The 22350-nt window shown below is 35.2% G+C and overlaps 5 protein-coding genes and 1 long non-coding RNA gene across 8 annotated transcripts; 3 read left to right on the top strand and 3 right to left on the bottom strand.

Moving 5' to 3' along the window:
* The first annotated feature begins 284 nt into the window (after positions 1-284).
* On the top strand, positions 285-4577 carry LOC141899255 (fatty-acid amide hydrolase 1-like). The gene is made up of 15 exons (XM_074785444.1): positions 285-584; positions 751-861; positions 1022-1078; positions 1270-1359; positions 1467-1538; positions 1613-1674; positions 1789-1995; positions 2106-2146; positions 2325-2575; positions 2685-2779; positions 2872-2974; positions 3056-3099; positions 3183-3328; positions 3514-3656; positions 3765-4577. The coding sequence occupies exons 1-15, from the start codon at positions 363-365 to the stop codon at positions 3879-3881; spliced, it is 1761 nt and encodes a 586-aa protein (XP_074641545.1). The 5' UTR covers positions 285-362; the 3' UTR covers positions 3882-4577.
* Positions 2039-3133, bottom strand: LOC141899256 (uncharacterized). Its single transcript, XR_012618615.1, has 3 exons — positions 3119-3133; positions 2317-2435; positions 2039-2054 (listed from the first exon to the last, which is right to left on the bottom strand). It is a non-coding gene; the product is annotated as an uncharacterized LOC141899256 (long non-coding RNA).
* Positions 4578-4779: 202 nt separating the features above from the next.
* LOC141899218 (peroxisomal acyl-coenzyme A oxidase 3-like) lies at positions 4780-8708 on the bottom strand. Its single transcript, XM_074785390.1, has 15 exons — positions 8538-8708; positions 7907-8137; positions 7587-7664; positions 7421-7510; positions 7113-7345; positions 6948-7044; positions 6672-6854; positions 6476-6598; positions 6117-6237; positions 5914-6039; positions 5727-5828; positions 5494-5648; positions 5260-5395; positions 5021-5175; positions 4780-4923 (listed from the first exon to the last, which is right to left on the bottom strand). Exons 1-15 carry the CDS (start codon positions 8682-8684, stop codon positions 4816-4818), a joined length of 2085 nt encoding a protein of 694 aa, XP_074641491.1. The 5' UTR covers positions 8685-8708; the 3' UTR covers positions 4780-4815.
* Positions 8709-8800: 92 nt separating this feature from the next.
* On the top strand, positions 8801-11170 carry LOC141898490 (peroxisomal membrane protein PEX13-like). Its single transcript, XM_074784417.1, has 4 exons — positions 8801-8925; positions 9067-9713; positions 9788-9919; positions 10544-11170. The coding sequence occupies exons 1-4, from the start codon at positions 8846-8848 to the stop codon at positions 10933-10935; spliced, it is 1251 nt and encodes a 416-aa protein (XP_074640518.1). The 5' UTR covers positions 8801-8845; the 3' UTR covers positions 10936-11170.
* On the bottom strand, positions 11088-17446 carry LOC141898488 (vacuole membrane protein 1-like). Of its 3 annotated transcripts, none has more exons than XM_074784414.1 (12): positions 17132-17446; positions 14982-15280; positions 14771-14861; positions 14289-14399; positions 14003-14082; positions 13843-13924; positions 13597-13737; positions 13040-13120; positions 12835-12951; positions 12694-12755; positions 12496-12598; positions 11088-12392 (listed from the first exon to the last, which is right to left on the bottom strand). In XM_074784414.1, exons 1-12 carry the CDS (start codon positions 17279-17281, stop codon positions 12240-12242), a joined length of 1470 nt encoding a protein of 489 aa, XP_074640515.1. In that variant the 5' UTR covers positions 17282-17446; the 3' UTR covers positions 11088-12239. The 3 variants fall into 3 exon arrangements, with proteins under 3 accessions (XP_074640515.1, XP_074640516.1, XP_074640517.1); XM_074784415.1 differs by lacking the exon at positions 17132-17446 and adding an exon at positions 15888-16009; XM_074784416.1 differs by lacking the exon at positions 17132-17446 and adding an exon at positions 15475-15808.
* An 87-nt stretch (positions 17447-17533) lies between these two features.
* On the top strand, positions 17534-22050 carry LOC141899248 (coiled-coil domain-containing protein 157-like). The gene is made up of 11 exons (XM_074785433.1): positions 17534-18172; positions 18356-18527; positions 18646-19348; positions 19453-19643; positions 19732-19908; positions 19989-20154; positions 20235-20392; positions 20506-20618; positions 20693-20781; positions 20876-21043; positions 21345-22050. The coding sequence occupies exons 1-11, from the start codon at positions 17925-17927 to the stop codon at positions 21488-21490; spliced, it is 2331 nt and encodes a 776-aa protein (XP_074641534.1). The 5' UTR covers positions 17534-17924; the 3' UTR covers positions 21491-22050.
* The last annotated feature ends 300 nt before the right edge of the window (positions 22051-22350 follow it).

Genomic DNA, 22350 nt, shown 5'->3' with positions numbered 1-22350 from the left:
TTTTTCCTATTTGTATATAATTCTTCATTTGGTCGAAAATGAATGCTGGGGCCTTTCGGTACGTTCTACGCAGCAAATTATTTTTCAACTACCGGTATATCGCTTGAAACTATTCACGAAAAAAATGTATCGTGAAATGTTGAACGCTTAAAGAATTCCACACTTAGTTCCGCGCAGAGGTGTAACCATTCATCGTCGGGCAAAACACGAATCACAATAAAGAAGATTTGTATTTGGTTAATTCGGTATATAGTTGAAAATTATCTCAAGGTCATCGACCCGGATGCGCTTTTTGACATTTTGATGACATTTCATTTCATGTGATTTTATCTAGAATCTAGGCCCTAGAATAATTTCTCATCATGACTTTGTTATCCGCTGTGGCATTTTGCAAAAGACATTTAGGAGATGACTCTGAGGAGGCTAGAAAAGGACGGATTATCCTGAGCAGCCTTCTGTTAGGTGGAGCAGCTGTCAAAACCTCAATGACAATATACAGCAGATATCTGATGTACAGCTTACGAAAATCCAAAGTAGAACAAGCTTCGAATTCTAAAAATGAGCTTATCAGCATTGTGAAACAGGTACCGGTACAATAAATTTCTATTCAACCACGGTCCATTGAAAGGGAGGAAAGAAAGAAAAGATTCTAATATCAACATCTTGGTATCTTACTATCTATTCTTCCAAAATGAGGATGTCCTTTAGCCTAAGGCATGTGATTTAACATAATGGAAATTCAAATTGCAGCCTAATGAAGACACTGAAAGAATAACAAACTTGTCAATTATGGAACTCGTTGAAAAACTGCAGAACGAAGAGCTAAAACCAGAAATGGTTTTAGCCGCTTACCAGGCGAAGGTATTATTCAAGAGAACGTCATGACATTTACTTACCAAATATCATTGATTAGAAACGATTAACTATAACTTAGGTGCAGATCAGTAATCCGAGATCTGTATTCAATAGATTAAATCACGTTCATTTTCAGAGATCAATCCTGGAATGTTGTATTTTCTAGGCACTTGATGTCGACAAACAACTCAACTGCGTTACAGAACCAGTCACGGGTGCCAGGGTAAGCAAGTAATAATGTGTTGCTTGTAGATTCATTTCAAAGTAAGAATTGACCTGTACATGTATTTTGATGAGAGATTGATTGTAGCATTACACTTAGCCTAATTAAAGCATTGAAAAGATTAGATACAGCTTAAGATTGCGGTGAATAATGGCCAGAGATGCTGCTGATTAAAAATCAAATTTTTCCAGAACGATGCTAGACACCTTGATGCAACTGATAAAGCGAAAGGACCGATGTATGGCATCCCCATTAGCATCAAAGATAATATTGCACTGAAGGTAGATAGTTAGCTGTGGAGAATTGGAGTCTATACATGTTTTGAATTATTATTACCGAACAATAATTTTTCAGGATAGAAATATAAATCGATGTTGCACAATTTCAGGGATATGATTGCACAAAAGGTTTATCCATGAATATTAATCATCCGATGCCAAATGATTGCGTTCTGGTCGAGGTAGATAAAATTATTTTCACCAATGTTGACTTTTTTTCTGATTTGAGTATAAATGGATGAAAATGCTCTTACAGGTACTGAAAAAACAAGGTGCCATTCCATTTATGAAAACCAATATTCCTCAGACATTGATGAGGTATTGAAATCATTAATCTATCATGTTGAACTAATGCCTTTTAACCACTTTTGTATGAGATGCTCTTAGTCGCCTTATGACGTTTTATCTACCAGGTATGATGTTTACTTTCAGCTACCAATGTAGTAATCCTATATTTGGAAGAACAAAGAATCTATACAAATCAGATTACTCTCCTGGAGGATCATCGGGTGGAGAGGCTGCCCTTATATCTGCTGGTGGATCAATTATTGGCATTGGAACTGATATTGGTGGTAGTATAAGAATTCCAGCTCATATGAGTGGTATCTGTGGAATTAAGTCCAGTGTTTATAGATTAAGGTAAAATCATAGATTTACCTATAGTTTGAGGTCAATCTTTATCGCTCAAAATCAACGTTCTGCAAAAATACACAATATCAATATAAAAGTGTTAATTTATATTCTTACAGTTTGAAAGGAAATGATGAAGGTTGGAAAAAATATGCTCTGTGTAAGTAAAACACCATGAGGCCAGATTTCAAGACTGAACAAATGAACTGGTAGCTTTATCAGCTAATTCAAGTTACTTTATTTCAAGCACATAAAGCAGATTAGAAAATTAACAATTTCAAGCTAAATCCTTATCATGAAGCTGGCATTGCTACAGCGGTTACAACATACTTTTATAGTTTGCCCTGCTACTGGTTTCTTAAGTCGAGATATGGATGGAATTATACTAGCTATGCGATCGGTATTAGTTCCTATGATGTTCGAACTGGACCCAAACACTGTTCCATTACCTTTCAATGAAGAAATGTTTAGCAGTAAACAATCATTAAGAATTGGATATTATACGTATGATGGTTTCATTCACGCTACTCCAGCGTGTGAGCGAGCTGTATTAATTGCTAAAGAAGCACTTGAACGAAAAGGACATAAAGTAAGTTGATTCATTAAAATGACTAACACAACATGTAATTCTTTTTGGAATAATCAAATAGAGTATCTATTCATGGATGTTTTTGTAATTTACAATCTGTCTCATCCAGCTGGTACCATGGACACCACCAAGAGTTGAGCATGCTTATGATTTAATTATGAATGGATATTTTGGTGATGGCGCAAAAACTCTTTTTACTGGATTGTAAGTTTGGTTGATAATAATCAGATGAATAATCTAATTGTCAGTCTCAAACTTATCTATACAGTGTTTCAATCGAAATCTTTTATTTTTAGAGAAAATGATAAGATTGATGCAAAACTAGCCCCAAGCTATTACTTAATGAAGATGATACCCGAAAAGCTAAGAAGTTATATGGGATACATCGTTGGGCTATTTGTAAGAAATAAAGTGCCATGTTATTTCTTGAATTATTCTTGGTTTTAGTCATCAGAATCAATTTCTCAGTTTGAATTTCAGTCTCCTAAGCTTGGCAAAATATTGAGAACTGGATTAGATGCAAGGTAAATTATAGTTACTCACATATGTGAGGTAGTTGCTCCTGCTGTTGTGATGTCAATAATCACTTTGAACATATTTTTCTCAGTACTGTTCATGATTGGTGGTTAATTAGCAAAGACCGAATGAACTTCGTTGAAGAAGTACTCAACCATTGGTCAGACAACCGCTTGGATGCAGTCATTTGCCCTGGTTTTGCAGTTCCTGCTGTTCCATATGGATTGACTATAACATGTAAGAAAATCATCTTGAAATTGAGAAAGGTTGCATTAATGGTTGTGTAGTAAACTCCCTTCAGATCTGCAATTTTCCAAAATTCACCAGAATTCTGATGAAGTTGTAAAAGTTTTGAAATCTTCTATCCAAAATTCACCAGAATTCTAATGAAGTTGTAAAAGTTTTGAAATCTTTATCCATAGTTCTGTGTGCGTATACTGCTTTGTATAATTTGCTGGATTTCCCTGCTGGAACAGTGCCAGTTACACGAGTATCTGCACAAGACATAGAACAATTAGCCACCAAATATTCCACTCCTGATTTTGTCCACAAACAACTGAAGAAGGTAAAATAACATTCATATAGATATTCATTGCACACATTTATCTGTTATGTAGTTGTTTCATTGTGTCGCAGATATATTAATTGTCTTTCTCCGCCTTTACTTCTGAAGCTTTGCGAAGATACAGAGGGATTACCTGTCGGTGTTCAAGTTGTATCAACACGATGGAAAGAAGAGCTGTGCTTGAGGCTCATGAAAGAAATTGAAGATGATCTCAAATCACAATAAAATGTATTAGTAGAGTGCTGTATATGATTGATGACAAGTGAAATGAGAAACATTTTAAGTCGTATACAAATACAAATCAGGGGCTGTGTCACTGGATGACATTATGTTTATTGGTCATTTTAACACATCACTAATGGAACTTTAATGAAATGTTAAACTTGTTGTGTTACATTCAGTTTTCAAAGTTATAAAAGCTTTATTGATTAAAGAGAGAAGTTATTTATATTCTCTAAGATTCAGTATTTGGCCCAAAAATAATCGATTTGCTCTGATTTTTCTATGTATTTTTTTCATCTACCATCGTAATTTTTTTTTCATTTACTTGATATCGATGATAAAAAGATGCAAATATCTATCATGATAATCATAAATTGTCTTTGACGATGAAATACATATTAACCTTTTTAATGTAAAGTGCTATGATTATTTTATAGTATAGCACTATATAACAAAGTTATTATTATTTATCAAGGCCTAACTAATTTTGTAATATAGTGGAGCTAACAAAGTTTCCAGACCTCATACTCAGGTAAGCTATAAGCAGTTTCTTCAGGTTATAACCGGAAGCAATATATTTATGTTGAATTATGTTATATTTATCACTGATCTGCATGACAGTATACCATTATAATCATATTCAGCTGGTGAAATGATAAGGAGCATTGAATTAGTAGTATAAAACACAATCTTAATGAATGGAACAATAAAATTAATGTTAAGAAAGACTTAATTGTGTTCCAGTTCCTCGCTCGATGGCTTTGCTATTCAGGAAAGAATCTTTATATCTCGATTTGAAGATGTGGGAATTGGATTGATAGAAACATGCCCAATAAAAGTGATAACAAGGTGATTTCTTGATAATTGTATAAAATATATTAATCAAAATAACAATCATGTATCATAAATCATAAGTAGTATCACAATTGCACTGTATTTACAATTTTGAACGTAATTTGGGTTTTTTAGCAAATTCCTGCCACCAGCTTGGTCTCTCGAGAGCCTTTGGAGCGCATAGCATAGCACCATATAGATTTTTATAGATCTGAAATTAAAAACAATATTCAACGTATAGGATCAGATTCTCCAGCATCTCCCTCATAGGAAATTATAAAATACTAGTTATTTTGTATCTGTTGTACCTGGCCAGATGAAGCACCAATTGGTGAATTTAAGATAAAATCTGGTGGAGAAATTACATCAACTAATGCTACAGCATCAACTTTCAACGATCGACACAAATCAAGAATTGCATTTCGAATCATTTCGGCAGGTTTCCTTCCACTGATAAAACCCCCTATACAAAAAATCAAATGAGGCAAATTATTGAGACTTGAAAAGCAAATTACACGTTTTATATGTGTTTATATATATACCGTACCCTCATATAACACAGCTATATGTTTTTCTAAACACCAAATTGCGAAAAGGTCACTCAATCTTCTTAAAACTGTTTGCAATCCTCTAGGGACGCCTTCACCTTGTACAAAGTGATGAAACCTTGTGATCACAATTTGCTGAAAATTAATAGTAACGTAATAGTAGATACAATAGAATATGATTATGATTGATGCACTGAAAATATTTTTAAGATGTTTCTTTTACCAAATCTCACCTCAATGAAAACCAGTGCCAACGACCGACAATAATAGGCCTGACTGTCTCCTTTTGCGAAGAAATCGCTCTTTCCTTTTTGCATTTCGGTGTTTATTTTCAGTTGACTTTCATGCAGCAAATAACAAGTCAACCATCTATAAGCATCAAGAACACCTGAATATGAAATAATATCATGCACAAATTTCTCACAGCAAATATTTTAGTTACTGCGGTAATATCTATTCAACTGACCAGCTGTATCAAGAGTTTTCCCCCAGTTGCATCTACGACTAAGAGTTACTTCAATATCATTTAGAAAATCAACAGATCTTAGAGGTGATCTGATCTCGGTACCTGGAAAACACAAATACATATGTTGAGAAGAGATGAAAGTAGAAAGTACCGTATAGATATCATAAAAGAGGGAAATATATGTCACCTTTTTCTTTCTTACTCTTGTACAATTTCAATAGATAGTTTGATGTCTGCTGGAGAATAACATTGTTGTCTCCTTCAAAAGTACAAGTTGGATCTATGTTATCTCTTATTGCACCAATACGGTTCACTAAAAATATATGAATATTGTAAAATGTCAACAACCTGTAGAAGAGCCTGATGTTGAATTGATAACATGTTTAATACTTTTGAGGTAGCCATGACCACCACATGCTTCTCTGCACTCTTGCACCGACTTCATCGCAATCCATGAAGCGATTGGTTTACTTGCACAAGAAATTGCATGAATCTCCTCGCCAAGCTCAGCCTATAATGTAAAGTGATCATTGTTACCAATACCAAGAAATAGACAGCACTAAGATGATTCCAACAATGTAAATGACACCAAGAATGTAAATGCAGGCTAATGATCATCATATCAATACAGATCAATCATATTCAATAAAAAGAAGGCAATTTACTTCGGAGATAAACCTAAATTCATTCATTATGACTATTCATTCATATAGAACAAAGTTTTACAAATCCAATACTTGTTTCGCTACCTGTTTGACTTCAGAATTTCCCATCATCCGACCAACTGTGAATTCAGCAAAGTCCATGAAAAATGAATGTGTGAAGTGAAGTAAAGCAAAGTTTGCAGCTATGTATGGTATCAAACGCCATTGCTAAAAATAAAACCAAAATTGAGTCAGGCAGAATTCACACTGAAGTTGAAAACTCAAATAACTTTTTAATGACCTGCAGTTGATATTCAAGTACTGGAAGTTCTTCCTTCATTGTTGGACCAAACTGTTTTCTAACGGCAGAATATCGCACAGCGATAGTCACACACATTCTCATAAAATCGGCACACATACCGCTAATGCCAATACGTCCACTGGAAAGCATGCCAAGCGACGCTCCAAATCGTTTGTTAGGATCCTGTGGAATATGTATTGATAGAAAGACTTGTCATTCTTAGCAAAAGCAAATACAATAAAAATATTAGACATAATTGTAAATAATTGCACTAACCTTGTATGGGGATAAATACTTTCCATCAGCACTAACATCCCCTGTTTTATTCAGGAGATTTTCACGAGGAATTCGAACATTGTGGAACATCGCAAAACTAAAAGAACAACATGAAATCATTATATTATCTTTATATTCAAACAAATAACTGCACTTTTTTCTTACCCATTATCCAATCCATTCATACCCAGTTTTTCACCCATATCGCCAACTGTAACTCCTGGTAGGGCAAGTAGGGTCTTTGGATCTCGCAGGGGAACAACAAAGCTGTGAAGACCATGACATTTTCCGTCTGGTGTGTAAAGCTGAGCAAACACGACTGCATGTGTAGCTGTATTTCCCATATTCCCAATCCAGCATTTAGCTGCCTCAATATCAGGAGTATTTACCACAAATTCCTTAAATTCAATGAAACAGATATGATAAATTGAACGCATCGAATTCATAGGATCTTCTATTATGACCATAGTTACCTGGGTACTGGAATCATACGTAGCTGTTGTCCTCATTGCCCTTGTGTTACTTCCATGGCTTAATTCCGTCAAAGCAAAGCAACCAAAGATCTTAATTAAAAAGAAAGAACCAACGGTTTCAATATCTTACTTAAATATCCTATGAAAGTTACGATTTTTGGTTTACTTCAAACGTTCTTCTGCATTTTTCAACAAAATGATCGTGTCGCGAAGATCCTGCTGATTTTACCATGTTACCAAACAACTAAAAACAGATAAAAAAAAACTTAGCCAAGGCACATTGATATACTTTTTCCCATACATATAGAGTATAGTAAACTATCACAAATGAAAATGGTTGGAAAGAAGCCTTAAGTACCCAAAAAGGTAACTCATGAATCAATTCAAGCCTATTTGTTCATTTGTAAATTCAGTTTATCTTATCGATTTGTTAACAATTATTGTGACTGGACCCAGGGTTTGATATGTTCCAAATGTATCATATACCTGTACATTAAGTTGTAACTTAATTGGTAGTGATATATCATAACACAATAATGCACAGCTGAACGCGAGCACTTTTGGTGGATTATCTCGTATTTCTTCATCTGGAAGAAGATTAGCTTTGAAAAGTCGTTTACATCGAAGGAACGTCAATTCTCTATATCGTTCTAATGATATCCTTTCAGATGATTGGTTGAATAATGGATCGTCTCTCAGAAATTTCCAGACCTTATTCTGCAAAAACATATAAAAGAAAGAAGAAACAATCGTTACATTTCTGACTGCAGTTGAGTAACAATCACACTCGTCAGTAACCTGACTGTGGTTTAGTTTCACGATCGGATATTTTCACAAACCACATATTGGTTGGTATAAGCCCATCCGATTATAAAAAGCTTACCACCAACGATTAGGTACCTAACTAACTACAATCACACAAGCACCAGAATGCCAAACTATATATTTGAAAGCATTATTCGTTGATACTTTGGGACTATCGATCCTTACAGGTCCATCATTTAGTTTGCTAGGTCCAAGGGGGGGATTGTCACAATTTGATAATGGATTGATACCAGTATCCCTATTCTTTTTTATATAGTGACAAGCCGAATTAGGAGTAGTCTCAGTAGTCTACCTTAAATTTAATAATTTCTTCTCCTTCCAAGAATAATTTCATCTGTTTCCAATCAAAACTGGCTGCATTTCGGTACACACTAAGGGGTCCTGTGGGAAAGTCTTGTAAAATTTCCATTTCATTTCTTGGTTTAACAATCGGACACATAAACGGATAACTGCTGCAAATAAAGTTATTAGTTTGGATTTGAAATCCAGATTTCTCCAATAATGGGTAGCTCCGAGAATATCCAAATCAGAATTCTCGATTTCTCCAAGGTCGTCGAGTCAAACTTCCTTCTTGGCCCTTTTTCGTTTTTTTTAGCGACGATGGCGTCTCCTGTAAAGCCCTGCTGCGCCCAAAAAGCGAATCGAAATCTACCTTATCAAGTGAGAGGGCTGCCTAATAGGTAACTAGATAGAAAGTTTCTACTTAATCATTACCGTAATTCTAAATCTTAAAGGACGATTTATTTCATTTTCCACAAAACACAAACCCGGAAATGAATGAAGGAAAACCAGATTTTATCTTTATGCCATTCTTTTTTCAGCATAACTGCTGCAGGAAGAGCTGCTACCACTATTCCACCAATGATAAATCCTAATGAAAGATTACCTCCACCAATTCCAAATCGCCAGGCACATTTAAATGCAGCTTCAAGCGGCTATGGATCATACAGCCCGTATGCGATGGGTAATTTTGGAATGTATGGAAGTGGCATGGGTAGAATGGGGTATGGCTATGGAGCTGCTGCCCCTATCAATACATTCACTCGGCTTGCCGAAAATAGTACACGACCCGCGTTTGAATCATTGGAAGGAATTGTCAATACGTTTAGTTCAATAACTATGATGTTGGAATCGACATATTTTGCTGTACATAGTTCATTCCGTGCTGTTGTGGGATTGGCTGATCATTTTTCACATCTGAGACACAGTCTAACCGATGTATGGAAGAATAACATCATCCGCGCGTTGAAGCAGATAATACGAAGGTTAATGGTGTTTTTGCGGCTGCGAAATCCTGTCAATGAAAGCGAAGAGGCTTGGGTCGATGCTCTTAATTCAGGAATTGCGGGAAATGCTGGTGCTGGAAATAAGCATGGATCAAGCTGGCCGGTTTTTGTCTTCTTCTTGATTGTTATTGGCGGTCCATACCTGATATGGAAGTTGATATCATCAGTTATTAATGAAAAATGTAAGAATTTTTTTTCATCAAGTCTTCTAGATGATATTGATCGCTTTAAAATTTTCTTATATCTTTATTTATAGCTGGTGAACCTGAACAATGGATGAGTGGAAATGAGGATCATTTTGTAGCGATGGCGGATTATGATTTTGAGGCTATGAATGAGGATGAAATCAGTTTCAAAGCTGGACAAGAGATAATCGTTGCTCCTAAAGGTGAGTTCATGTAAATGCAGTTGTGACTGTCCTCATGTGTCTCGGAGATGCAGGGTTCATAGTAGTCCTTGAATGTCATGGAATGGTCTCTAGAATCCTTGAATCATAGTTATGGTCCTTTAATCAGAATGGCATCTGCCTTACCACACCAATACATTTTGAAATTTTTGGTCACATATAATCTATTGTACAGGACTACATTATATCATTTGGTCTACTACACTAATCTGGTAAGAATGACAGTCAGTGAACGAGTTTTAAGCGGTCATTTCAGTCTGGTAATGAGACTGGTCATGGGGACTATGAACCCTGGAATTGCTGTACAGTAAAACTCACTTAATTGGGATGACTAGGGACTGCCCAGATTTTTTCGAAATTAAGTAAAATCTGAATTATGAATAATAGTTTACATTTGTTCCAGGTTAAATGGACCAATTATTTCATGCGAATCAAGTGAAAATTCGGATTTAAAAATGCGAATTAAGCGAGTTCTGTACTTTGAACTATGTTATGATCACTATTATGATTCATGTCACATTGCCATATCATTGCTGGACTAAAAACATGTCCTAGTTTCTGATAACGAGAAACAAGCCCAAAACGTTTATATATTTTGAATTCCAGAATTGCAGCCAAGAATGAAAGGATGGCTGTTGGGTTCTGTAGATGGCCAGCAGCAAGGATTAATACCAGGAAATTATGTGCGTGTTCTCGGCAAACGGCGTGGATGTAAAAACAGACCAGTTAAACCATTGCCGGTCAAACCTAATGAACAGACTCTCAGTAATTCAGTACAGAGTTCAAATAAAACAGAGCAGGAGATTGATTCATGTCAAGTGATGCAATCTTTAGAAGATGTTTGGATAGAAACTGAAACCAATGACAGTGATCAAAATAAAACAAATTCCTTTGACAAGACTCTAGAAAATGTCAAAATGGACACGGTTGCTAATGATGAAAAGACTGATGAAATCATGTCTCAAATAGAGGAACCACAATCAACCCCTCATGACTAATTCATTGCATCATAATTTAAAACGGGAACTGCATCTTATTATAATACAACTGTAGTTACTTTTTTAATATTGAAAGCAAACACACTATTTTCGCTGTCTGTGATAAAATAAAACAAGTTGATTTTAGTAGTCCGAGTCATGTCTTTTCTTATGGAAGAATTATAACTAGATCCCAGTTTGTTCTTACATATAATCAAAGCAAGTCGTCGACTTTATGATAAAGTGAGAAAGAAATCTAACAAAGAAAAGTTGTTACCTTTCACCATGAACGTTCATTTATTCCAAATTACATAGTGGTTGAGAATGGCATATGATATACATGATGTGTATAATCAAAGTTTAGAGGAACACATATAATTGATTTCAAATAGAGAAGTCATCAAAACAAGCACATGTTATAATAATCTCTAATGATACATTTCAAAAATTTCAAATGATTGATAATATATTGTGTACAGTATTGTATGCATACAATTGAAATCATACACACACTAGGACAAAAATACACTCCAATGGTAACTATAAACGATTTGCCTTTAACTTGATATTGAACAAGGAAGTCGAGTCTACTACTGTATTTGATATGAAAAAGGATTTCGTACATGAACTGAATACATGTATAACAAATGTTTGTCTGAAAAGGACACTAATGTTTATAAAAAAAAGACAAATTGGGGGATGCTAGATAAGGGTCTCAAAAAATTACGTAACATGTATTTGAAAGATCGACGTCACATAGACATTTTGCACGCTTGATATAGTTGAGCAATATACCATGTTTCTATAAATTGTAGGCTTCAGATCTACTTTTAGATACCAGTATTCAATTTTAACAATATTCAGTTCAATATTTCTTTCATGAATAGCATGAAATTAATAGGCTGCACTTCATTTGAAAAAACGAATGTTTTTCAAAAATAACCATACAAAATCTCTTGAATATAGATTGACTGCCACAATGTAATACAAAGATATTTGGGGTTGTAAAAATACAGTGAAGACCAGAGGTTACAGTATATATATGATATTCAAACCTAAAAATTGTGTAATTGAAAACTTTATACAAGTGTTACTTGATGAATAATTCATATGGGAATTATCCTTGCCCGAAAAAAATTCCATGCAAAAGTCAATCGGAGGAGTTTTACAGGGATGGCACAAAGATCTAAGAAAATTATTCAAAGATCACTGTTCACAATGTCGTCCATTTCAACAAATACATGCGTTTATGCCTTCACTCCAGAGCACTGGATATATTTTCTGATGTATGTCTCCTATACACCAACTTAACAAACATATGTCATCTATTGCACCAGTTTCCCGGTTTTCTGATGGTGCCTTTCTTTGCACAAACGTTTGTGATAGGCTTGAGCCAGAGAATTTATGATCGATAAGATGAAATAAGCTACCATGATAATTATCACTTTCTCGAAGATCTGAGATAACAAACTCTGGTCCTAAATAAAAAGAGAAAAAATAATATACATAGAATTCTGGTACTTTCTATGATCTGGTTTGCTACAGAAGTTTTAGTCAAGCCAGTGAGTAAACTAGACTTACACCCTTCACAGCGGTGCCAGGCTTATGATGCAACTTTGCCTTCTGTTTTTCGAGGTATTCTCTAAAAGGTTCCTGCATCGATTTCCCGAATTTGGGTATATAACTGAAAACAAATACAAGGTGTAAGATTTGTAAATACTGTACGTGGATAGTGAATAGATTTATTACAAATTTGATGAACAAATATCTAGGCTTTACCTCAGCAACCCAATAACTTGGTGTACATGATGTTCACTGAATACAAATATTACAAATAATTTCTGAAAATAGAAAGCCCAGAGTGATAATCTAACTATAATGAGTAACTGATAATTTCAATTAGAACCTTGAGAATGGTACCTGTATGTGCATCTTGATTACTGCCTTTCCGATCAGCGTAGCACCGAAGAATGTCCAAAATGGAATTAAAAAGTGTCCACATGTAATGCCAGCCAGATCAAACAAAGGGTTTGGAATCTGTAATAGGAAGGATAAAGGCAACTTGTCGATCATAGTTTATAACTCGACCTAGTTAAGTATAGATAAATAATACTGAATTACTTACTGAAGCACAAGCCAAAATTCCGAAGAATCCTACCCGTTGTACCAAATTATGGACAGCTAGTTTTGCCTTCTCAAAGAAATTCTGAAATGAGAGAAAGGCAATTAACACATTTTCAGTCTACTCACATATTGAGGTAACAAATGCAGACTCGACAATGTACCGGTAGGCAAATTAAGCATGAACACTACTCAGGTATAAGCTTCTATTTTCAACATTGAGGCAGATATTGTTTCCACGATAAGATGCAATAAATGAATATATAATCTGCAACCCATTACAACCCACCTAACATGACCTAAACCAATGATTAATAAAATAACATTTGTAGGATACATTCAAACAAGCAACATCTTCAATTAGGTACACGTTTCCCTTCCTGGTGAAATTCGTATATGATCACCCTCATGCTATATCATGGGTGTAGCAAATCTAATTTTGAATTGAGAAATGTCACTTACAGTTTCCTAAAAGAGGTAATTGCAATCGATGATATCAATGAAAATTCATGAACATTTCTTAGAAAATCAAAAGAAACTTCTAGATTTAATGTGACGTACCAATTCTTCCGGGTGAACTTTTTTCTCTTGTACCAGCTCTTCTAGCTCTTCGTAATCTTCATCATCAGGATCCTGTCCAGACAGACGTGCTGCTCGAGCCATAAAGTATGGAGGCAACTCACCAATAGCAGTGCCAGCACCCTATTCATACACATAATAATACCGGTAGGTTATATAATGAATAATGCAGTGCTTAAATGTTCCCAAAGAATCTTTACAAGTGTGTATTCCATTTTCGCAACTTACCCACATGAATGCCTCCAGTCGTACTTTACTCATGATGGTCCACAAAGACATAGTCGTCCCTTCAGATTCAGGACAGATGATGCTATGAAATACATAAAGGTGAATTTAGAAGAGAAAAAATATTAAGTTTAACTAATTTTCAAAGGTGAATAATACTTACTCATCTGGATATGGTGGAGATGGAAAATCTACTGACATACATTCAAATGCTGCTAGCGTTACTGCTGCTATATGCGGCCCCTATATAAAAACAAACAAACTTTTATTTAGATTAATTAATTTTTCAGAGTGAAAATATACATTGTCCAATTAACATTCTCAAAACTAACACTCTCCAGATTTCCCTGGATATTTGGATAATTGGTTTTTATCACGATTTCTTTTGACAATTTTCAAGATCTAATATTTCATCCCCAGGCAACACTGTACAAATGTATATCACTTACTAAATAAAGAAGGAATGTATGCAAGCCTGTCCCTAATCCTACTGAAGACAGGATACCTAGACCAACCCAGTATGTGCACCATAAGAATTGCTTATGGAATTGAGCTACATACTGAAAAAAAAAAAACATACATAGCCTATCATTATCAGTGTAAACAGAGGTAGAGAGAATTCATACAGAATTTCCAGGTAACAGGATCAATAGAAAATTGATCAAGGCGGGTTTACAGATACAATTATAATGCACGTGTTCAAATATTTGCACCTTAGCGTTGAATGAATTTTCAGTAATGTTGTAGCTTTCCAATGAAATTGTCATCTGTGAGCATTATATACTACTGGTATAAAGGATTCAATAAAAATCTGATCGGGGAAGAGCCAGGTGTTTCTTCTGTTTAGAAGCGAATACATCAAATCTCTAGTCACATAATACCCGTAATCATTATTCAAAATGTACTCTGTGTATTCAATACTGAAGCCTACCTTTTGGTGCGGACCATCACTACTGTATATCAGCGATAAAACAAGGAATGTTACTAGAATTAATGCTACTTTAAACCGGTGATGCCATAATCTGAAATACAGAAATTTCATTAGTACTATGCTAAACTAACAAAGTATCGCTGTAAATCCTTATCCACAAAAGTTATGTTATCGAACAGCATTATGTTGCAATGTACAGTTTTTAACTTACTTTAAACTATACTCTTTGAGAATAAATAATAATTCTAAAAAGAAGTATTGGAGCGTCACTAACGGTTTCTTCCATAAAACGATTTTCTCACGTTCGTCTTTCTCAGCAAGACGTCGTTGATGCAGCAGGTGGTGGTGCATATAATCGTCGGTGTTTGTCATTCCGTTTGTGTTTTTGTCTTCGTTGTTTTCGCTGTAATTGCTGTTTGAGCCCTCTGTGTGAGGACGACGTTTTGATGGCCCGTCCGCTGATCGCATACCGTTATTACCGTTACTCTCAAATTCGTCCAGTCGTGAGATCTACAAAAATCAATTTCAGAATAACCGTTCGAATTCTACAATAGACACATGTGTTGCCTAGAAGTACTCAGTGTATGTAAATACTGGCTGTGCTACGCGCAAGAAAGTTTCACTTAGGTTTTTTGCGCCTCCTATGATCATTTCAGGCTAATCAGCCAGCACTTTATATGCATACAAACTGAAGAATTAACCACCTGTGCATTCGTTCTCATTGCTGCTCAATGGGTTGATAGATCCCACTAAGCTATGTCTGTCAGACATTGGATTTGTATTGCCAGTGCAGTCTGAAGCCAAGGTTCTTACTTTACAAGGTTCAATAATGAGTTGAACTAAGTTATAGCATGGACGTATCTAGTTTATACGTCCATGGTTATAGTAAGTACGTCCATGGTGCAACACACAGTTTATCTTTCATAAGAAAGCGTAAGGAAGATTCTTCTTCAAATTAGAGCATCAGAATATCCGAGCAAGTTATGTAGGCTTCGAGTATCACATTCAGCCAAAAATTCTTATATCCCTCATGTACGTAACTGTCTATTAGAAACTACTCAACATTCAGCCTATTCCTTCAGCAATTATCAATAAGCACAATTACTATCTAACCAACCTGAATATAAACATGATTACTACTACTATGATCAGTTTCACATCCACTGTTTGGAATATCTAAAGAAGTTAGCTCCATCATTTCACCGTTTATTAGTACACAATGCCATATACGCATTATATATCACATGCTTACATTAGACAGGGCTCAAAGTCCACCCAATAACCAGAACACCTTCACATTGACGATATAGACCTAATACAATGATTGATAATCCATTTTTGTAATAATCCTAGTTATAAACAATATAATTCATATGCTGGAAAGTTTAACATCTAATGGCATATTTTTCAGCAGCCAATGGAAACAAAGCAGTCATTTATCATTTGATACATGCAAATATCCAAGTACCATTAACACCTACCCCTACACAACTGACGAGGCTTTTTTTAACAAATGTACTGAAATGTAAGATTTATCTTTTACCATAAATTCTAAAATTCTAGGCCTAATAGAAACAATTTTGCTCAAGTCCTGCCAATCATTATGAAGTCTTTTCAAATAAAAAGATCTCATTCAAATTCAATTTTCAACAAAATTGAATCAGACCTTCACACAGGCATAAACATTGTACATGCTAACGCTATGTCTATGTTCTAGTAGGCCCTATAATTCGTTTAATTTCAAACAGTCCTTCATGACATTCAAATTCATATCTCCAATAATTCCCCATAAATTACATAATTTATAGCCTACTCAGTCAAATTAAATACACAATTCATCAGATAATTCCATATTCCACCATATTGATTGCTATAGGCCTAATCTAAACACCACACGTCAGCCACAAGCAAGTGAGTAATGAAATTAATAAAATAAGTTAGGCTTTAAACAATAAATACAATGAAACTAAAATGAGAACGATAGCAGTAGGCCTAGTGTAAATCAGTTTCGTTACTGGAAAGTAATGCTCTGCTAAACATATGTAACATGTGCAACGCATTGACTACAACAATGGCGATTAGTACCGGTAACTGGTTGGTGGGTACTGGTTGGTCGCGAGTCATTCCATTTATGCATAACCTTCCTGACTTAACACAGCTTTTTAACACTAACAGGTGATGATGGAATAAACAGTAGAGTATGATCCAGCAACCAAATTTAGGCTAGGGCCTAAAACACTAAAAGCTTAGGCCGATGATGCCTAAATTAAATGATTGAGAAGCCTACGGACATCAACTCTGAATTTAAACGACATATCTAGGTAGGACATCAATTAAAAACTAGACATGTTCGTTACTTACCAGTTCGTCTTTTACACCACGAGTTGACAGGTCCCTTCGCCTCAATTCCTGTCTTAAATCGGCGACGGTCACCTCAGACTTGCGGCTTTTCCATGTCGTCGACCTTTGCTGCTGCCGCCGGTCGTCTACGGCGCTTTCATTTCTCGACATCAGATGACGCAGGTTGCTGTTCCAAATAACTGGAAGCCTTAGGCTAGACGACGTGATAAGTTCGATCAATAATTCCCGTAGTTATATCACGCGTGTGACGATTTAATTCGCGACCAAAAAATCATACGCAATCTTAACGAGCAGAACGAGCAGGAAGTGGCATCCGTCGAGTGGAACGGGGTGGTTCCGACAATAATAGCTAAGTCGACGCATCCATCTCGGAGCTAGCCGCTGCATTTCAAGGTCGCGCGGACCCAAAATCCAAAATTGTTTAGATTTTTAGGATTCACGAAATATATCTTTCATCAAAGGGCGTTAGAATCCTTCAACCCGTAGGCGTAGTAGTTTAAATGAGCCTTCATCATTTGTTTCACTTTATTTACTTTAAAGCCTAAAGCTCCCGGTTGAGGTAGGCCTATGGTTAACAAACACATAAAATCAAAAAAGCTAAAACTTTTGATGACAACACAGAACACATAACAAATTAATTTTATTGAATGACAGCTAGTTGAGTGCTGGAAATCATGTACAATTTATTAATATTTTGATTACTTATTAAATTCTAATTTCTCTTTAGATTTTTTTGCCCAGGCTATATATCCAGACCCATTTAGTGGAGAGACTGTTGTTATAATCCACTGAAATGGCATATCTATTGGGAAGCAAAACATGCATCGAGAGTTTGCAGAATGATGTGAAAGATTTGCACACAGCTGTAGTTGATGTTTTCTCACGTGTCGGTCCAGTTCGTTATCCTTCCTGGAAATATCCGGATAAAATGTCATGTGACATTGATATCGGTGAATTGTTAGCCGAACATCAATATTCAGATGATGATGATGAAGAATCTCAAGTTGCACACATTGTTTTGTTAGAACTCGTAATTGAAAGGCAAGTATATGTACTTTGTCAGAACTGCTGTCATCGAGGTAGAATAGTGTTCATCTAACTTATAAAAAGTGTCTGAATGAACTATGGATCTGTCTTCATTTCATATAAATGACTTTTACATGATCTTACTAGTGCTTGGCTTGTTTGTGTTCTCACCATGTTTTTAAAATTCTTCATTTGCAGAATGGTTCTTTTGTTTCAATCAATGGCTAAATTCATTGAGCAATCACTGTCTGTTGGTCGAGCCACTTCAGCATTGACTGTTGGATCTAACATGTCAATTGGGCTGATCATTAAGAAGTTTTGGAACAAGATGGTACAGATGAACAGCATGGTTAATCAAATGCAGTCGCAGGTAAAACCGACAAAGATTAGTGCCATTTTTGTTCGAATGTATTTCTGTTAAAATTCTATAAATGCTATATCGCCATCAAATGCCGGTATTCAAATTTTAATTTTGGAAATGTGTTTAGGCTAAAACACATCAGAGAAAACTATCGGATCTAGAAACAACTGTTGAGAAGTTAAATCAGCCTAGAGATCCGGAGATGCCTCCTGTAAAACCTCTACCTGGTATAGATTTCAAGCGTTCATCTCCAGTTTTACCAGACATCTCCAAGGATTGTAGTTATAAATCATGTCAGACGATAGAAACTGCATTCGTACCGTGTGACGCGTGTGACAGAGTTCAACATCATTTGAAACAGATTGGTGATACCACGATACATACGTGTAAGGCATTTAACTTACCCTCATCGTTGGCTAAGTATAAAGTTCAAATTGAATCCGTGGACTGGATGTCGGCTAATGATATAGGACGATGGGTCGGAGAACAAAACAAAGATATGACTAGAATAAATAAACACTTTGAGCAAATAATGAATACGGTTGAACCGCTGAAGGCCGATCTGTTCCGCGCAGGGAATAGGATCGAGAGTCTAGAGGCAGATGTCGCGGACAGTGGGAATAAGATCAAAGAGGAAAAAGAAATGCATTTGATTCAAATGAAACAGTACGAAATGAAGGTGAGCACCACGGAGAAAAAGAGCCAAGAGGCAGTTAATCAAGTGAAACGTAAAAACGAGGAACTAAATTCATCGAAGAAAGTGCTCGAAAAACAAGTTGTAGAACTCAAAGGAGAACTGGATAAACAAATAACTGCATTAAAACATTTAGGTAAATGTGTATTTCACATTTCTGTAATTATATGTTTTATATAATTCATACGTAGCTGGGAAATTCATATTTCATATATTTATTGCAACAACTTGCAACAACAGAAACTGCTCAAGTGGAATTCATCAAAGATCTGCAAGAGAGGGCAAAGAGTAAAGAACATGTAGATAGAATAGAGGCAGAAAAGGCACTGCTATCTGAAGAGTTAGAATCAGTTAAAGAACAGATGGACCTCAGTGCAAAAGAACTTTCTAAAGAACAAGCTAGAAATAAAAGTATACATAAACATACTGAGGTATATTCAATGAATAAAACTTAAATGAATTCAACTCGGCCATCTTTTTGCAAAGGATGTGTCCATATTTCCATGTGTATAATTTCAGTCTTTACAAGCTAAACAAGACTCACTGTTGCAACGCTTAGAAGAACTAGACCAAGAAAATCAGGAACTGCGGGATCAAACTGCTGAGCTGGAGGATAAATGTGAATCTTTAGAGGAAAAGCTAGAAAGCCTTACACCAGATAATGAAAAATTAATACAACAAGTCAAAAAAGATAAGGTTATACTAAATGAATTACATCATTTTTGAATATTTGTGTTTCTGTTCATCTTTTCAATATACATATTTGATCTTGTCAGGTAATGATCCAGGAATTATCAGAGTGCAAAAAGGCCCTGGAAGATTCTATAATGGTATTACAAGAAGATATCAAAACGATGGAGAACCAAATGTCTCAATTACAAGAAAGAGAGAAGTTGCTCCTTGAGTATCCCGATCTGAACGGCCCTATTAATGCTGGCAATGGTAACTATTCTTTTTATAGATATTGCAAATCAGGTTTTCAAATGAGAGTTTTGATGAGTAGTTGTCTATGATTTCTTAAGGAACTGGTGATATTGCGAGGGATATGGAGAACCAGGTTCAAGCTAATAGTTTGCGAATACAGTTACTAGAAAACGAAAATGAAGGACTTCGCAATTCCATTACAAAGATGCTGGCTTCACAAGCTCAACGGAAAAATGAAACAAACAGTCAGCTAGAGGTATGGTATATAAGCTGTTCTTCAATACAAAATATCTACACTATTTCATGAGGCATTTTGGCATTGATTTAGTCATTTTTTAATGAAGAAAAAGAGATTTTTTGTATTTTCAGTTTCAGTCGAGTTTGATCAAATCTTTAAATTCTGGTTCTGCACCTTTGCCACTGTGGAAGAAGAATAGTCTTGAACGAATACATCAAGAAACACAAGATAAGGTTGAAGAAGAGTAAGAAGTATGGAAAATTGAAACGATTTTACAGTGTTTTGGAAAATTTTGATACCGGTGGTATGTATTTTCAGTGACCCGTCAGTATATGATCAAGATAAAACAGTGAAAGCTATTTGGACATCATCTTACAGATTAAAGAAACTTCCAAGTCCGAGTAATGGTACGTAGATTTTTAGAGAAGTCAAACCTCTATTCCTCTACATACAAATTATGAACTATGCTTTTTATAATCAATTCAATTTGAATACTGGTAGATGGAAAGTCACTGAATCAAGAATACAGTTTGATTGGCAAACGTCCTCCATCAGGAAAACAAATACAGCAGAAACAAACTGGCAGCAAGGCGAATCAGACCAGTAACTCGAGTATAGCTGCATATCTACAGTTGAAAAAATCTGGAAAACTCAAATCAGACAGCAAAGGTATGTACACTGTATCTTATAAGTGAAATATTATGTCACTTATCGAAAAAATGGCATACTATCTCTAGGAAAAGATATATATATATATATATATATATATATATATATATATATATATATATATATATATATATATATATATATATATATATATATATATATATATATATATTTTCCTAGAGATAGTATGCCATTTTTTCGATATATATATATATATATATATATATATATATATATATATATATATACTAGTCCCATTGAATTATTACCATTATTGTAAGTGTTGATTGTATAATTGTAGGTAGTTTGCGAGGAGCCTCGGGAGTACAATCGTTAATCAATGCACATGGTGACATCACTCAGGATATGTTTGTTTGTACTCGATGTGACAAGATGTACACCAGTCGCCGTGACCTAGACATTCATAAGTCGTACTGTGCTGGATAAGATATTCTCTTATTCATCTATACCACATACTAAAAGAAAGGAATTAGTATACATCTTGTGGTCTGATCATTAATTCAAAATTCTGTAGTGTAGTGATGTAAGCATAGGCGTTTTGCAAGATCTGTCTCTTTTACCTGCTGATGAAAAATTCACTATTCATCATATTTTGCGCTGTGATAGTATTGTTTGAAGATATTTGAGAATTGTTCAAGCGTTTTACGAAAACTGTTAGCGGTTTGTTATCATTTAAAGTTGAAATACTGAGCATTGCATTCCATCCTGATTAATCCGTCCACGTAATTAATAACTGTCTTTGATGTTTTGATTAGTTTGCTGTAGTATTTTTGTATCTTTTACACACGTTGTTGTACAGAAGAGGAATGTACTTGTTAAGCGGGCCTAATCACGTTTGCTGAGATATTTCATTAATCAGTTAATGGATAGAGCAAATTAAGTGTGAAATCGGCCTTTTCATGAAGCGCCTTTCTCCAAGTTTATTTACGTGCAGGGTGTCTAAACCTGACGTTTTGATATTTGAAACGTTTATTGGAAATAAAAGAGATCAAAGCAATTTTTGACTATTGTATTTTTCTCGTCCATAATTCTTTTGATTGGTAGTCATTCATTCGTTTTCTATTGTCTGTTTGCGAGATGTAATGTACTCGATAATGTGGTGAAAGAACGAATTTAGTTCATGTAAAATCTGAAAGATGTCGCTGTAGTAGTGAAAAACTGAATGATTTACTATCTCAATGGGAGGAGCGTAGTTTCCACGTGACTGTGTTAATGGCCCTTTGAAGATTGCCGACCTGTGTTGAGTGTGTATAGTATAACGTTGATAGCATGAACCGGCGACGGAC

The sequence above is a fragment of the Tubulanus polymorphus genome, chromosome 2 (assembly GCF_964204645.1).
Source record: "Tubulanus polymorphus chromosome 2, tnTubPoly1.2, whole genome shotgun sequence".
Lineage (NCBI taxonomy): Eukaryota > Metazoa > Nemertea > Palaeonemertea > Tubulaniformes > Tubulanidae > Tubulanus > Tubulanus polymorphus.
The sequence above is the reverse complement of the archived record's forward strand: the minus strand, read 5'-3'. Positions and strand labels throughout refer to the sequence as shown.